The 17244-nt window shown below is 48.1% G+C and overlaps 1 protein-coding gene across 1 annotated transcript in view; it reads left to right on the top strand.

The window, feature by feature from the left end:
- The first annotated feature begins 8436 nt into the window (after positions 1 to 8436).
- Positions 8437 to 17244, top strand: part of LOC146830289 (uncharacterized) — a 206924-nt gene continuing 198116 nt past the window's right edge. Inside the window, exon 1 of the mRNA XM_085604478.1 lies at positions 8437 to 8621. Within this exon, the coding sequence (XP_085460604.1) occupies positions 8546 to 8621 (76 nt within the window). The 5' untranslated portion in view covers positions 8437 to 8545. The remainder of the gene's footprint in view (positions 8622 to 17244) is intronic.

Below are 17244 nucleotides of genomic sequence, written 5' to 3'. Positions count from 1 at the left end.
AAATCACACATGCAAAAGGCCAGCTCTTATTTTAGGAGCATCGGATATCCATCTTCCCCGACTACACACAACAGGTGCAAGATCAACGTAAAAAAAACCTTTGGAGCAGAAAAACGGCGACTACGAGACTTAAACTTATACTACAGCCTCCTCTACCTGGCCGAATTAAGGATAGAAAGTAATGGGAGGGCATTGTTCTTCTTCTCAGCGGCTGAGGCAAGCGACTGGCTAGATACTCAGGGAAGGCCCAAAGAGGGGGTAGTACCCCTAACGAGTTCGTCCAAATCATCAAGCTCAGCGAGGCCGCCAAGAACTCGGAAAAAACAGGACTAAAAAATCTTGCTGGTGGTAGAAGCCGCAGCACAGGCCGGGTCCAGGTGTGCCTGATGAAACATTACAGTTGCCAGACACCGTCCCGGACTCTGGAAAGTTGTCTCTCTCACAATCTACAAGCGGTACTCCTAATGAAGATGCTAATGATTAACCCATATGAGAACCTGTATGCGTAGTATGCCTAAGTCTTTCGAATTAGGGAACTGTAGAATGTTCCTGATAAAGACTGACCCCATATTCTTCTCTAATGAATACAGCGGGTATGGTAAGAATTTTAAAGGGGTGTGTCTATACATCCTAGCTATTGGTCGACGGAGGATTAGCGCCCCTGGTGACGAATACCCGGATGGGGAGCTGGAGGCAATGCCTCACACCATACTGGCAGACTGGTCAATAGCTTAGCTAAATGCCAAAAGATTAAAGTTTGGTTGCATGTTTTTCTGTGTTTTGGAATTGATTGGGTAATGGGGCAAAGGTGATATTCCCTCTCCCGGTCTCCTATGTGGTGGTGGGGGTGGGGGGTTGGTCAGCATTGCCCAGAGGGAGAAGGGAGTTGATTCATGTTTGGGGTAGGGAAGTGTGGGTATCTCCACAAGAATGTTGTGCTGTGGTACCTAAAGTGAAGCTAGCAGGGTTATTGGTGCATATTATTGGTGCATACGTTGTCAGAGAAAATGTCGACAAGTACTAGTGATATGTATAGAGAAAATGTGTTATGGCAGCCACCATGACTAAAATGATCACATGGAATGTCCGTGGTATGGCCACACCTCAAAAGTGTAGAAGAGTGTTCGCCTATTTGATGAGGTACAATATTGCCGTGGCCTGTTGACAGGAGACACACATTGGGGGATTCACTTCTATGTTTACAGAAACGTTGGAGGGGTCAGTTATATGCCACATCATACTCTGGTTATGCGAGAGGGGCTCTAATTTGGGTGGCCCCGGGGGTTCCATTTTAGCATCTCCATCACATAATAGATCCAGAAGGGAGATACATTATTCTGTATGGTAAACTAGATGGCAGAGACTTATGCGTCATCAATGTCTATGTTACTAATGATGACTGCCCCCTGTTTTTTCCCAATATGGTGGCGACGGCGACGCCATACTTGGGGGCTCCATTGCTTTTGGCTGGGGATGTCAACAGGATGTTGGACAGTGAACCCCCACGCGAAATATTAAGACATTGCGAGGCGTGCTGGATGGCTTGCATCTCTATGATATTTGGCAAGTACGTCACCTGTCTATCTGTCAATTTTCCTTTCATAGCCCGGCCTCTGGTACTTTCAGCTGCTTGGACTGCTGGTATGAAATCGGCTGAGCTTGGGCTCGAGGTAAAGGGGATAACATATTTGCCTACATACCTTTCAGATCACTTGCCAGTGCTGCTTCGCTTTGAGGGATCTGGACCTCGTTGCCGAATTCCCCTGTGGCGATTGATCACGGAAGCATTAACAGATCCCCTGTTTGTAGAGGAGGTAACAGTGGCTCTCCAACAGTACTTTGAGGAAAACTGGGGCACAGCTTCAACCTGTGGTCTCGAAAGGCAAGTCATGAAGGTAGTGATGCGGGCATTCCTACTGAGAACACTAAAATATGAAATGTCGAGCATGAAACATGAATTTAAATATCACCAATTTATTCCTCTACCACCCAAATCTGTGTAGACAGTGAACGCCCAGCCATGCCTCTGCAGACAGAGAACCCTGTGCCTGTTAACAACAGTGTGATAATGACTCATTAATCAGGTTGTACAGTGGGCTACCTGCAAGTCAACAGTATATTGGAATTTATAATATCATAGGTATGGTACTTTGTACTGATGTGGTGTTCCCACTATCCGGCCACTAGATATATCAGTGGTCGAAGTGGGGGAAAAAAGTAAGGGAACTGTGGGCGGAGAATCAGAGGGCGGGAATAACCCAAGGATTGGATCAGTGGGCGGAGCCAGAGGTGTGGCCAGAATGCTCAAACATCCCAATTTTTTGTATTTGTTTGGTTTCACTGCCCAGTTTTATCACCAATAGATACACATGATTATTTAAGGTTATAATGAGTTATTGACAGTAAAATGTATTCACAAAGTGGGATACACTTCTAGTCACAGAATGTCCCCAAATACGATAAAAAGCACAAGACATTTGTCTCCGAGCCATGGAGTTTCTGTCATCAGCACTTCTCCCTTTTCCACAACAGCAGTTCAAACATGAATGGCTAAAAATCCTAGTTTGCAAATGTTTTCTAAATAATAATGGCTCTGCCATATTTGCCTCATAATGCAAGATCTGCAGCACGATTTGACCATTTAAACTAATAAATTGTTTGTAGCTCAAACGTATCGAAAGTTAATAAAAAATGTGACTTGTGTTGCTGCGGAGTAGATGACAGTTAATAGCTCACTGTTCTATCTTAGGATTTTAACTTATAAACTGCAAGTAACAAAAGGATCTCTCTGATAAAAGCAGTAGCCCACTGGCCTATTTACATTATGTGCACTTTGTGATCTGCATGGTACATGTTCTTTGCAGCAGGTACATTAACCCTCTGAGCTACCTTTCCATGAGTCAAATCTTCCATTAGACAAAATTCTGATCTCTCTCTACGAAGAACATTAATCACCAGAGTCATCATGACATTTTTATTGTTACCGAATATTGCTGGAGGCCAGGAAGGAGGCAGCAAGCGCTTTTAAAACCATAATATACTTGCAAAAATGATGCCTCCACCTAAAGTCAGCACCTGGTGCGGTCACACTGGTTGCACCGCCCTAAAGCTGGCCCTTCTCAAGGGTCCTGTGATCTCAGTGACAGGGTCACTGTTGTTATAGGGTGTGCTGCTTCATAGGACTGCCCTCAAGACTGGAGGTGAACTTCAGTATGAATAGTGCTGGACAAGCCTTGAAGGTTAACCTACACTTGTCATGCTAGGGTCCACCTACTGGTGCTACGACACCGGGGCTTCTAATGTCTTGTGAAGCCTTCTAAGGTCTAGCATGAGATAGTGCTCTCTCAGGAGAGTGGCCTGGCGGACTGATTATTATGGCTGAACCTGGTTCCCCAGTTCCAAATTCAGCAGCTCTGGCCATAGTGCCACATCCTCTCCCCCACTGAACACCATACTGCCCCACTGAGAAAGACTGCCTTTAACTACAACCCAATTGTTGCCAGCTATAAACACCTGGATGTGGCTCAATTTAAATTACACACTGTGCAAGAGCAATATATGGCCTACAAAAAAAAGTGACAGCATCCTGGAAAAAGCAAACAATCACAGGGAATGCAAAATTTTGCAAACCATGTGAAATGTAAGCAGGAACAACATGGTTACCTTAACGCTTTTACACTCACTGTTCAGAAATCAGTGAGTACTTTTGCCTGAAAAGTTAAAGGACATGACTACAGGGCCCTGAATGGACCCATTTCAATGGCCATTGCTTATATCCTTACAAAATGTAAGCAGTATAGTAAAAAAGACAACATCCCTAGATGCAGAGCAGCAGTACAAATTTTGTTTTTCAATCCTCACATTGCAGTACCTCCAGGATTGGTGCACTAGTTCCAAGCCCAGAGAAAACAAAGCCAAGACAACAAAAATAGCGCTTCACTGGCAAACTCTGTAAAAGTGGCGCTAATGTGTTTGGGTGTGAATAAAATAAATCTGGCCAGTTTGCTACCACCCTGTCTTAGTTTATTTAGGTTTTTTTTTTATATTTTTCAACTTTTATTCCCGATGCTGCACTTTGGAATTAAATGTCAGAAGAATACGACATTGATTTCCAGCAAAAGTGATTTTCTTTTTTGGATCCATTTCACAGGGGTCCAAATAATAGAAAGGAGAGGAAAGAGAGTGAGAACCCCATCTTGCAGCCACTGTTTTCAGTAAGAGAAGAACTGCCGCGCTAGCAGGCGAGAGGCCTCAGCATGTACACAGAGCTGCTGTGCCTGAAAGTAATCTTCGCAGGCCTCCCGACAGTTCAAGACGGGCCCACAACTCGTAGAAGACGTCATCAGTGATCAGAGGCAGGCCACCTCGCTCCGCACTGCCTCCGCCCTCCGCCCTGCGCCCTGCTCAAGAAGTCACAAAAGTCACTCACTCACAACAACACAGCACAGGCAGCATAACCGCTTGACCACCACCCATGACCATTAATCAATTGGTGCCGGAGAAACTCACCTGCTGTGTTGGTGGCCGACAGGGGGGGCTACGTCGGCGGCTAGCCTATGAATAAAATTAAATTATGGCGGCCCAGAAACGGGTGGTCTAGACAGTGCCTCTGCTCCTCTTCGTCACTCGTGATGCTGCTGCAGGCCAGTCACGCGCACTTTTAGGGCCCAATGCGCATACGGGAAAGACATCAGCCGCCTGCACCCGGGCCTAGAGAGACGCGGAGATGCGGAGGAGGAGACAGTGTGCACTGTGCACAGGCACCTCCTCCTCCAGAAAGGTTAGGTTGCTCTGCACACACCGGCCCTGTTGGTGTCACCCCATGTGAGGGTGTCACCCGGTGCGGTCCACACCCCCGCATCTCCATAGTGACGCCGCTGGTGTGTGGTCTGACATAGCAGTTGCGCTGACAAGTATTTGTACAGGAATATATAAAGAGGGGGGAAAAATAAGAGAAAGCAGGAATGGCCCACTCAACAAGAGGTGGATGGGGAGAGTTTCCCTTGCAATCCAGCAATGGATGTCGAATCCTTATACACAAACATTCTGCCGGTCTTGGCAATGACTGTCATCCAACAGGTGCTTGACGCCAGACTGCGCCCCCACACTGTTCCCACTCTTTTCATACTCCAACTACTTGAGCTCTGCCTCACCAGAAATTTATTCTTTTTTGATAACGAAGTTTTTGCCCCCAACTTGGCAATACTATTCATGGACTACCTTGAAATGACGATAATCCTCTCCCCTACCAACCCATTTTTCTCCGGCGTCACACTATGGCGCCGTTACATAGATTACATTTTTTTGATCTGGCATGATAATGAGGACACACTCAACCAATATCTACACTGGTTAAATAACTGTCTAGGACTCAATTTCACCTTGTCCCTTGACAAATCCTCAATGTCTTTCCTTGATCACACCATTCACCATTCTAACGGTGAACTACTCACGTGGTTGTACAGGAAAACGACAGAGCGAAACACGCTACTTCGCTACGAAAGTAAACACCCGCGAGCACTACGTGACTCTTTACCATACTCTCATTTTTTACGCATCAGGCGTAATTGTTTTTCAAGAGAAGATTACTTCCATGAGGTGTCCACCTTATCCAACAAACTAAGGGCTCAAGGTTACCCCAAACGACTGGTACGCGATGCCCTCAAAAGAGCATGGTATTGCCCGAGGGAAATTCTCCTATCCCCCAAAATCAAGCTCAACACAAACCGCATAGTTTGCATGACCACCTTCTCACCAGTATCGAAACCCCATTCAAAAGTCCATCTTAAAACACTGGACTATCTTGAACGCTGGCAACATGAGTATTGAACGCCCTCTCTTTGCATTTCGCAAAAGCGGCAACTGAAAAGACCATCTAGTGCGAGCAGCTTTACCCAACCCCACGCCGGCTCTAACTCTTGATGCACACTGGGGTCTTGAACCATTGATAGGACAAGCTAAATGTGGTAATTGTAATGTGTGTGATTTCACAATTGAAGGCAAAGAATTAACCTTTAACAATGTTGTAATTAAATCAAGATAATTTTCAAATTGTAATACATGCAATGTTAGTTATCTTATTCAATGCCCTTGCCTTAAAATCTACATTGGCCAAACAACGCAGAAAGTGAAGACCCGTATCGGCCAACACTGCAGCAGAGTCCGCTGTAAAACCCTGAATGCGCCTCTGGTAGAGCATTTCACTACTGCGGGCCACAACGAGGGCGACATTAAATGGACAGTTATCAGCGTGGTGAAACCACCACCAAGAGGTGCAGACATTGCACAACTTCTATACAAAGAGGAACTTAAACTGATTATCCGTCCTGGAAGTATCAAGAACGGATTGAACAGAAATGAAGATTGGACCACCTTGCTCTAAGAACCCCTTGCCACACTGTCTATTTCTCAAGAGTGTTCCTTTTCTAATTTTCAGTTTGTATATATTCAGAAGTTTGTGCTTTTAATAACCTATCATGTCCTTATCTCACATACGTGCCCTTGCCAGGACTTTTTTCTGATTAATTGTTTCTAACTGTTTAATACGTTTATAACATGTGCCCCTTCGTCTTATCACCCGCCAGGGGTTTAGTTATTGTCTAAATTATTTCTCTAATTCCAGTAGTGTCATCATGTCACCTTCTTAACTTAATGACTATTTATTCATTTTCTTTTTCAATTCTCATTTCAATTTTTTCTTCATCGCCGATGCATGCATCACTCCGGGGTAGTATCTCTTTACTGTTTATCCTGTTTTACCCCTCACCCAACATGGCTGTCGTTACATCACGTCGTCAGCTGACGCTCACATCTTGCTGACACCATTATAAACTCAGTGCTCACTCTGCCCTCGCCGTCCTGCATCCTAGCCACCGAGCTCCGGACCCGATTCCTTCAACACTGGTAAGCGCGCATGCTTCACACCCACAAATCCTCTGGCCCAATCATCTTGCTCGTCCTTACTTTCACCTTCCCTCCCACAGGGCTAACAGTGCATCGCCACCAAGCCCCCATTGAGCACTTTACTATTAGTGCTCTGCCAATTTCTACGCAGCCCCTCCAAACAGCAGCAGCAATCTCCCTCATTGAGGTAAGCGACATGACTTCCTTGTTCACGTTTGACTCCCCCCAGTACCCTTCTGCCACTCAACCATTGGCTCCAATATGTCTTTTCCCTAGGACCGCAACCGAAGCGACGTACAGGATTCTCCTGAGCCTTCCATGCTACTCTAAATCCTGCCCTTACTAGGATACGAGGTGAGCCTTTCGCCTTTTTACCATCGCCACACTGACGCTCACTTTCTCCAACTTTGGCCTGCACTCCTAATTTTGCGGCACACCCGTGGCGTAGTTTTCGGCCACCACAGCTTGCGCAATCTTAGCTTTGGCCCATCACATCTACGGGCTTTAAACTGTTGGTAATCTTACATCAGATTTCCTCACGCTAAACTTTTCGTACTTTGCACCGACCCGCTCACTTGTTTCTGCGTAGGTCTTCTCCCCACAGTGTTATCTTTTTCACTCCATTCTCCGCGTAATGCACTCTTACTAGGTTTCTTACGGAAGATTAAGGGCATAATTGGAACAGGACTACTCCTTCTGTTCTTTTATTGTTTTAAAATTTTTCGGATTGTATACCAACTTCTTGAATTATCACGGAGGCATTATGCCCCATAGCGGAACAGATTAACCCCATCTGCTCTCCTCCAATAAATTCTCGAGCATGCTCACTGTGTACTTCCATGGCAGTTGCATACCTACTCTAGCATGCAAAGTAATTTGTATCAGGATGCTACCTTCATACTCCCAACTATACCTACCTCCTAATTTCCCCTTTTGCCTTTCTTCCCTATTTTTCATTTTTCCACAGGCACTATAATTCAGGCTTGTATAAAATCTGTCCTGATGATGATCCTAGTATTTTAAAAAGGATCGAAACGTCGTTGATTTGTTTACACAGCGTGCACATTAATCCAACATGAGGAAACAAGTGCACTAGATGTTGTCTCAAAGCTTGCCCTAAATATTCGTATTTGTCACAAGGTACCCTTTTCTTGCCTGAAATGTTTTTGTTCAAATGTAATTGTTTTGTGTGTATGTAGGACGCAGGATTGTGTCTCACTGAATTGTTGTGCTCCTATTCATTTTTTCATTCATAATCTTTTAAATTGACTGTCCGGCTGGACATTACCAATATAGTACTGACTCAAGTCTATATTTAATACAGCCCCATCTTTCTTTGTTTTAAGGACCACTGTTTAAAAAAAAAAACATTTTCTGTTTACTTCTTCTTATAAAGGGAATTTCCTTCTGACTCAACCACCTTGTCACTGAGTTGTGGAATGTGAACAAACAACTCACTGTAATTACATTGGGGAGTGGCAGTACAGGGGAACTGTCCCTCCATGTGCTCTTCTTCAAAGGATTGTAGATAAAAGGAGCCTGGTCTCCTCTCCTAGTCGCTACCATACCAGGAGCTGGCTGCAACCCAAGCACCTACCCTTCTCTGACTTTGCTTTCAGTAACAAGAACAAGCCATCAAGAAATGAGGTGCTACAGCCTAGGCCTTCTTGTGGGTCTCCTAGTCAGCTTGGTTGGGACCACAGCAGGAGAAACTGAAGGTAAGGGCTTGCGTTGCTGTGCTGCGCATCAGAACTAGAGGCAGTTATTGGTAGCGTCAAACGGAATCAGTAGATGTAATCCTAGAAGGATTTATATTTCCCATACCAGCTCTTATTACATGTTAGATGAGTGATCTAAGCAAAAAAACGTAGCATGCAAATGTTATCGCAGTTCACCATAGACAGAACTATAACCCGAGAGTGACACGCGGTAAGCTAGAACTAAGGGGCAGATTACGATGCGGTCGGAAAAGACTCCAACTATTGATCGGAACCTTTCCGACCGCATCGTGATATATGTTGGTCGGATTCCTTGCCAACCGCCTCATTATGATGGAGGCGGTCGGAAAGAAATTCGAACGGTCAGTCCGACTGGCTTGTAGAGCCCGTCTACCAGTCGGAATGCGGTCAGTAATCCCAAGGGCGGTACTTTCCGCTCTAGGTATTAAAATGGTGGGTTTTGGCAGCCTTTCCGTGCTGGCCTTTCTGACACAGAAAGGCTGTTGGAACTCATCTTTGAGTGCCCACAGAAGGGCCCCCTTGGGTGTACTGCCTCAGGTTGATCCCTGCACCCTGTGGCTGGCACCTTGAAGTGCCTGCCACGGGGTGCAGGGATGAACTGCACCTCCTATTTTACAATGGGAGCATGCATTCCGGCCGGAATACATGCTCCCATTGTAAAGTATAGGAATAGTACCGAACAGTGTTCAGTCGCATTCTAATTAATCGGTCGGGACTGCTGACCGGGTGTCGGTTGGTCTCAGGACTGAGACAACGTTGGGCAGCTGTAACTCCGCTCAACATCGTAATAGGGCCCTTAGTGTCAAGTCATGGGGCTATTATCATTCTCACATTACTAGAAGCTGTCATTCTTTGATGATTTTTTTCCTCATCCCATTTTGTACTTGATGCTTGGGCAAAGACCAAGCACTACAGCCTAAGAATGTGAGGGTGGGCCCGCTGACGACACCGCATTTCCAGGAGTGCTAGCAAGCTTGAATGGCCGGATTGAGTTGGCTCAAGGAACAATGGCCATTCCTGCCCAGCAAAGTGTGACAGCCAGTGACAGGCAAAGAAGAGCTCTGATTTTTGAGCTCCAAGACCGCTCTCCCATTTTCTGGCACAAGATAAGAATATCGATGTGTCACCATATGCAGTGTGTGTAAAGTGGATACTTTGTTAGTGCAATGGAACAACGACTGTCTACCATTAGTATGGCCTCTCCACTCCTCTCCTCTCCTCCCCTCTCTGCTCCTCTCATCTCCTCTTGTCTCCTCTCCTCTCTCCCCTCCTCGCCACTACTCTAGTCCATCTCCTCCCTCCCCTTCTCCCCTCACTTCCCCTCCTTGCCTTTCCATTCCTCTCCTCTCCTCTTTCTTCCCCTCTTCTTCTCTCTTCTCCTCTCCTCTCCACTTCCCTCCTCTCCTCCTTCCCTCCCTCCTCTTCTCCCCTCCCCTCCTCTCTTTTCCTCTCCTCTTTCCCCATCTCTCCCGTTTCTCCTTCTCCCTTCCCCTCTCTTCTCCCCCTCTCTTCTCCCTCCCCTCCCCTCTTCTCCCCTTTTCTCCCCTTCCCTCAACTCTTCTCCCCTCTTCTCTTCTCCCCTCTTTTCTTCTTCCCTCCACCTTCGCCTCCTCCCTTCTCTTAGATTAGTCAATCCCCAAAGAAATGATGGGACACTCCAGTGATATACTCCACAGGAGACAGGATTTTAGCTCTAGCCAGGTCTGGTTCCTCAGTGGGATAATGCATCCACTGCATGGATCTGTCTTTGACCTCATAGTCATATGTTGAGTCTCTGTGGGTCCCTCAGCCTTTCATCCTTCAGAGATTGATTAAAAAAAAGTACCACTGGGTTGGGTAAAAATAAAAGTCTGTTATTTCAGGGCCAAAATATCCACTCTGGGGGAGCGCTCACTTTCTTTTATGCTTACACTGAGACTTGGTTCTCCAGAGAGTTGAATTTAAGAATCTTTTTCAAACTTTGTAGAAGCATAAAACAGGACCAAACTTGCTGAACATCACCTTCACAATTCATTTGGACTGTATCTGTTTTGGTGTGCTAGTGAGGGTGATTTCAAAAGGATTCACTTTGATATCATGTCTTTATTGTGTGCTGTTGGCTTCCCTTTTGCTTTTCTGATACATTTATCACCATCTGGGATGCCTTGAGAGAGTCTAAAGGGCTCACTGCTACTCATTATAAAGCCAGGTCTGTCGGCAAGGGTCACTGAGGCTCTATATACAGCTGAATCTGTCAGTAAGGGTCACAGCTGGTCTATGTAAAGCCAGTCTCCTCTATATAAAGCTCACTCTGTAAGGGTCCCTGCTGCTCTATATTAAGCTCGGTCTGTCAGCAAGGCTCACTGCTGCTCTGTATGAAGGGGAGTCTGTCTGTAAGGGTCCCTGCTGCTCTGTATAAAGCTCGGTCTGTCAGTAAGGGCCACTCTGTTCTATTTAAAGCTCACTCTGTAAGGGTCACTGCTGCTCTATATTAAGCTCTATCTATCTGTAAGGGCCACTGCTGCTCTATATTAAGCTCGGTCTGTCAGCAAGGGCCACTCTGTTCTTTTTAAAGCTCACTCTGTAAGGGTCACTGCTGCTCTATATTAAGCTTTTGTCTGCAATCAAGGGTCACTGCTGCCCTGTATAAAGCTCGGTCTGTCTGTAGGGTCCCTCCTGTTCTATATAAAGCTCGGTCTGTCTGTAAGGGCCACTGCTACTCTGCATAAAGCTCGGTCTGTCAGCAAGGGTCTCTGCAGCTCTATATAAAGCTCGGTCTGTCAGTAAGAGTCACCTCTGCTCTATAGAAAGCTTGGTCTGTTGGAAAGGGTCACTGCCGCTCTATATAAAGCTCACTCTGTCTGTAGGGGTCACTGCTGCTCTATATAAAGCTCACTCTGTCTGTAGGGGTCACTGCTGCTCTATATAAAGCTCACTCTGTCTGTAAGGGTCACTCCTGCTCTATAAAAAGCTGGATCTGTCGGTGAGGGTCATTGATGCTCTATATAAAGCTCACTGTGTGTAAGGGTCACTGTTGCTGTATATTAAGCTCCCTTTGTCTGTAATGGTCACTGCTGCTCTATATAAACTCACTTAACCTGTGAGGGTCACTGCTGCTCTATATAAAGCTCGGCCTGTCTGTAAGGGTCACTGCTACTCTATATAAAGTTTGGTCTGTCAGTAAGAGTTACCTCTGCTCTATAGAAAGCTCGGTCTGTCTGCAAGGGTCCCTGCTTCTCTATATAGAACTTACTCTGTCTGTAAGGGTCCCTGCTGTTCTATATAAAGCTCGGCCTGTCTGTAAGGGTCCCTGCTGTTCTATATAAAGCTCGGTCTGTCTGTAAGGGTCACTGCAGCTCTATATAAAGCTCGGTCTGTCTGTAAGGGTCACTGCTGCTCTATATTAAGCTCACTTCCTATGTAAGGGTCACTGCTGTTCTATATAAAGTTCACACTATCTGTAAGGATCACTGCTGCTCTATGTAAAGCTCGGTCTGTCTGTAAGGGTCATTGATGCTCTATATAAAGCTAACTGTGTGTAAGGGTCACTGCTGCTCTGTATGAAGCTCACTTTGTCTGTAAGGTGCCACTGCTGCTCTATATAAAGCTCACTCTGACTCTAAGAGTCACCTCTGCTCTATAGAAAGCTTGGTCTGTTGGAAAGGGTCACTGCTGCTCTATATAAAGCTCACTCTGTCTGTAGGGGTCACTGCTGCTTCATATAAAGCTCGGCCTGTCTGTAAGGGTCACTGCTGCTCTGTATGAAGCTCACTTTGTCTGTAAGGGCCATTGCTGCTCTATATAAAGCTTACTCTGCCTGTAAGAGTCACCTCTGCTCTATAGAAAGCTTGGTCTGTTGGAAAGGGTCACTGCTGCTCTATATAAAGCTCACTCTGTCTGTAGGGGTCACTGCTGCTCTATATAAAGCTCGGCCTGTCTGTAAGGGTCACTGCTGCTCTGTATGAAGCTCACTTTGTCTGTAAGGGCCATTGCTGCTCTATATAAAGCTTACTCTGCCTGTAAGAGTCACCTCTGCTCTATAGAAAGCTTGGTCTGTTGGAAAAGGTCACTGCTGCTCTATAAAAGGTTGCCATCTGTAAGGGTCTGTTAGACCTGGCACCTTGGCGTGAGTTTCCCTTCCACTTTTTGATGGTGTGCCTCGATTGTTTTGCTGGTGTTGTCCGCTCAGGGCACTGCGCCACGGCTAATCCGTGCCGCAGTGCAAGTGCTCCCTAGATAAAGTGTACCTGTAAATTGATGTTCACGATTGGTTTATTGGATTCACTGTCAGTCCCCAGTAAAGTGCACCAGGGGTGCCAGGGCTTGTGAATGCCAATGCTGCTGGTGGGCTTGCAGCGCTGGTTGCGCCACCCACAGAAAGCGGCCGTGTAAAATGTGTCTAGGGTCTGCCACCGCAGACCCTGTGCGCGGTCCGGGACCGTCGCGCTGACTGCGCAAGTGCCCCTACTTGCCAGTCCCTAAACCTTCCCTTACCTACATATTAGCCACCCCTCTGGTAGGCCCAAGGGCAGGGTGCATTGTAGGCATAAGGTAGGACATGCCCTGATGTGGGTGGCATGTCTTAGTAGTGAATTACAGCCATTTCCGTTCTTCACTATTGAAGGCTACCTGCTCTCCATAGGCCAGAATGGGCTGCCGGGATCACGCCAACGCTGTGACCCCAGTGGACTCAGAGAGCATGGTAGAAGTGTCAAGTTTAGTATGCCTGAGCTCAGGATGATAAAATACTTCTTGTAGTCAAGTTTATTTTAATATCCTGGGTTTGTAAATGCTACTTTTAGAAAGTTAGTATTTACTGACCTGACCATCTCAGTCCGCCTCTGCTGTATGTGTGTGTTCTGCCTGGCAACAGTAAGAAGCAGGGTGGGGGGATCCCCCAGAGACAGGTTGGCTGCCAGGTGGTGGGTAGAGAGGTGACACCTGGATGGGTGGGAGGAGTACACCTTGACTCTTGAATAGACCTGTGCTCTGCCACCACAAAGCCGGCGCCGCCCCCTGTGGAGCGGCTGATGTCTCTGCCCTGCTGCTGAAAGGAAAGAGCAGAGTCCCCATAACCAAGTGCTCCAGAACTGGACTGAGCCAGGCCTAGGCCCCCTGGCGCTAAAGAACAAAAGAATCATGGTATAAAAGTAGGAGCCTGGCTCCTAAGAAATCAGAATCCTGTTTACCACAAAGAACCTCTGCCCGACTAGAAGGAGAAGAAGACGCTGGAGGAGCTGGCCTGCTGCTTGCCTTGCTGAGAAAGGAGAGGAAGAGACTTACTGAAAAGACTTTGCTACTTTGTGCTTGAACATTCTCCAAGGGCTTGATCTGAGCTTGCCCCCTGAACTGAACCCCAGGACCAGTGGGTTCTCTGTGCTTCTTGCTCATCCTCCAATTCGAGCCGTGTGGGCATCCCGCTGGAAAAGAGACTGCGCCCCTCATCGCTCCTCCTAGGGCCGTGACACTCAGAAGCTCGCCTGCCTCAAACCCGTGAGAGCCCCGCTCCGTCCCGAGCCGCTCTCTGTCCCCGGGCCAGGCCGCCTGCATCCCTGTCACCGCCTGCTACTGGAGCGCGCTGACCGCGCTATCACCCCTCCCGCCGGAAGCCGTCCGACGACTGTGATCTACGCCGGGTCATCCAGCTGCACTGACCGTGCCCTGCGACCCCGCTTCGCTATCCCCGGACATCTCAGGCCGCGCCGCCCCCGCTGTGGAGACCCCTCCTGCACCGCCGTGCTAAAGGGTCGCGGGCCGCGCCTGCCTACTTGCCCACACCTGCTGATTGAGGACCCAAGAACACTTCCCAAGCTGAGAGTCGCACCGACCTGTGCCGACTCTCCACATCACGAAAGAAGTTCCAGTATCGGGCTCGGGGCCCGCAACGCCTTATTTCCCCGTTCGCAGGAGTCGATCTCTGTGGGTATTGGAACCACAAGTAACATTTGCAAGAGACTACAAAGTATCCATTTGAAGCTACGAACAACGAACATTTGCCCGCTTTACAACCTGGTGGCATAGCGAAAACGTTATTGGTCTTGTGATAAGTCTGCTGAGATATATATACCTAATTTTTACATAAAGAATCGTATTTGTATATATATCCAAGTCTGGTGTCCGTTTCTGGGGGGATTGATGTATTTACTGTGTGTATGATTGTAAGTGCTTAACCAACAACGCCTGAGGAATCGCCTTGGCTGCTCACGCCACGCACCTAGAGGGTGAGCAAGGGTCATTCGCGAGGGGTTATCCTGCGCCCTGACGTGGAGGAGAGGGTTCCTGCTTGACACAAGGGCAACCTTGCGCCAACCAGAGATCCCCGACTCTAACATTGGTGGCAGCGGTTGGGATTTCGGATTTGCACTTGTAATTTGCATACAGTGAATTATTAATCACCAGATAGTGAGAGCAGACCAAATAACGCAGCCACAGGTTTTTAATTGTTGAACTTTGTTGAGACATCTGCCATTACTGCAACCATGCCTGGCTCACTCTCTGCTGGAAGAGCGCTCTCCGTGATTTCTGGAATAGATGAGGTGGATTGGGAGAGACTGGAAGGTTACACAACGGAGCAATTGAAAGGCTACAGTGTAAAATTCAGAGTTCCCCATGCTGGATTCAGGAAGAAGAACCAGTACCTCAAGGCGCTGAGAGCCTGGAAGGAGTCACGAGACCCACGGAATGCGGGGGACATCGTTCCACCCGACAACCTTGAGGAGCCCAGCAGAGTCCGGTCGCCAGAGGAGCTGGCAGACAGGGCAGCCGACAGGGCGCATGCAATGGAGATGGCAAAGTTGGCCGGACAAATGGAAATGGAAAAGCAGAAGTTTGCCCTGGAGGCACAACAACGCCAAATGGATCATGATATCAGATTGAAGGAGTTGGAGCTGAAGGCGAAAAGTTTGGACACCGCTCCTTCTGGTGGCAGCACTCCACCAGCGCAGGTAGAGTCCAAGGTGTACATCCCCAAAGATGTAGTAAAGGAGTATTTTAGAAAGGATGACATAGGGCAGTGGTTTAGAGCCTACGAGGTGGCCATGTCCTCACACCGGGTCCCTGAGAAAGACTGGGGAGCGGGGTTGTGGGGAAGGTTCCTTGCGGAAGGGCGGGACACACTGTCAGATTTGCCCTTAGAAGTCCAGACCTCATACCCCCATATGAAGGAAGCTTTAATGACCAGGTATGGGTTAACTCCTGAGCTATATAGACAGAGGTTCAGGGAGACCAAGAAGATCCCTGAGAGTACGTATGTGGAATATGTGACCTTTTTCTGCAGAGCGCTGGATGGTTGGGTGAAGGGTAGCAAAGTGAATGATTATCAAGGGCTGCTTGATTTAATTGCATGGGAGCACTTGTCCAGTCAATGTTTTCCTGAGCTACGCCAGCACCTGATTGATAGCAAGCTGTCCAACCCGAGGAAGCTTGCTGAGGAGGCGGACCGCTGGCTCAGCACCAGGGTCCACAAGGGTCAAGTGGGAGACTCCGCCAAAGGTGGGCAGGGTCCCCAGCAGAAGAGTGGGGGGGACAAGGGTAAACAGAAGGGGTTCCAAAAAGGCCCCCAAAGTAATTCCCAAGGGAACCAGCCGAAGGGTTCTCAGCCTCCCCCAACCCCGCAGCAGAACGGGGCCCCGACAGGTAGACCTGTTCCAAAGGGGCCCTTCAATTGTTATAGGTGTGGTGACCCGGGTCACATTGCCTCTGATCCTAAGAGTCGCCTGTTTGGTAAGACCGCACCCACTGGTGCTCCACCCCGGCAAGTAGCTAGTGTTAACTTTGGGGAGGAGGTAGCAGTCCAGGAGGGTGGGGGTCCCGGGCAGATGACCCTAGTCTCGCTAGGAGACAGTGAGATGGTCCCTGTAACCTACCTGCCCTCTAACACTAAGAAATATGGGCAAGTAGTGACCATCAATGGAAAGAAGGTTGAGGCTCTTAGAGATACAGGAGCCAGCGTGACCTCGGTGAGGCAACACCTGGTGTCTCAAGAGCAAATTGTACCCAATGCCTACTGTAGGGTTGTCAATGCTGACAACGTAGAGAGTCGTTGTCCAATGGCTCAAGTTCCCTTTGAGTGGGGGGAGGTCTCTGGTACTCTACAAGTCGCTGTGAGAACTGACATGCCTGTAGACTGTCTGCTAGGGAACGACCTGGAGAGTTCCCCTTGGGAAAAGGTTGAGAAGACCATGCATCTGAGGATGGTGGGTCTACCCGACTGGGCGTGCGTGACCACCCGGTCCATGGCAGCCAGTAGGGGTGTTGAGAGGGTCCTGGAGCCTGAGGGAGAGGTCCAGGAACCGGCCTTAGGGAGAAGGCGCAGGAGGCGCGGGAAACCGGCCCCCGAAGTTCCCACGGCCCAGGAGGAAGTAGACCCTGAGGGGGATGCTCTGGAGCCTACCGGGGAACAGATTGCCGAACTGGGAGATCTGCCTGAGCTGACCCATTGGCAGCAAGAAGGAGGTCCCTCCAGGGAGGAATTCTGCAGGGAGCAGAAAGAATGCCCTTCTCTCGTAGGTATGCGGCAGCAGGCTGCAGACCAGGCCAACGGTGTTCAGGCCAAAACACACTACGTGTACTGGGAGAGTGACCTCCTGTATTCCGAGCCTAAGGCTGCTGAACCTGGGTCAGC

The sequence above is a fragment of the Triturus cristatus genome, chromosome 5_1, assembly GCF_964204655.1.
Source record: "Triturus cristatus chromosome 5_1, aTriCri1.1, whole genome shotgun sequence".
Lineage (NCBI taxonomy): Eukaryota > Metazoa > Chordata > Amphibia > Caudata > Salamandridae > Triturus > Triturus cristatus.
This window is presented reverse-complemented; position numbering and strand designations above follow the sequence as displayed.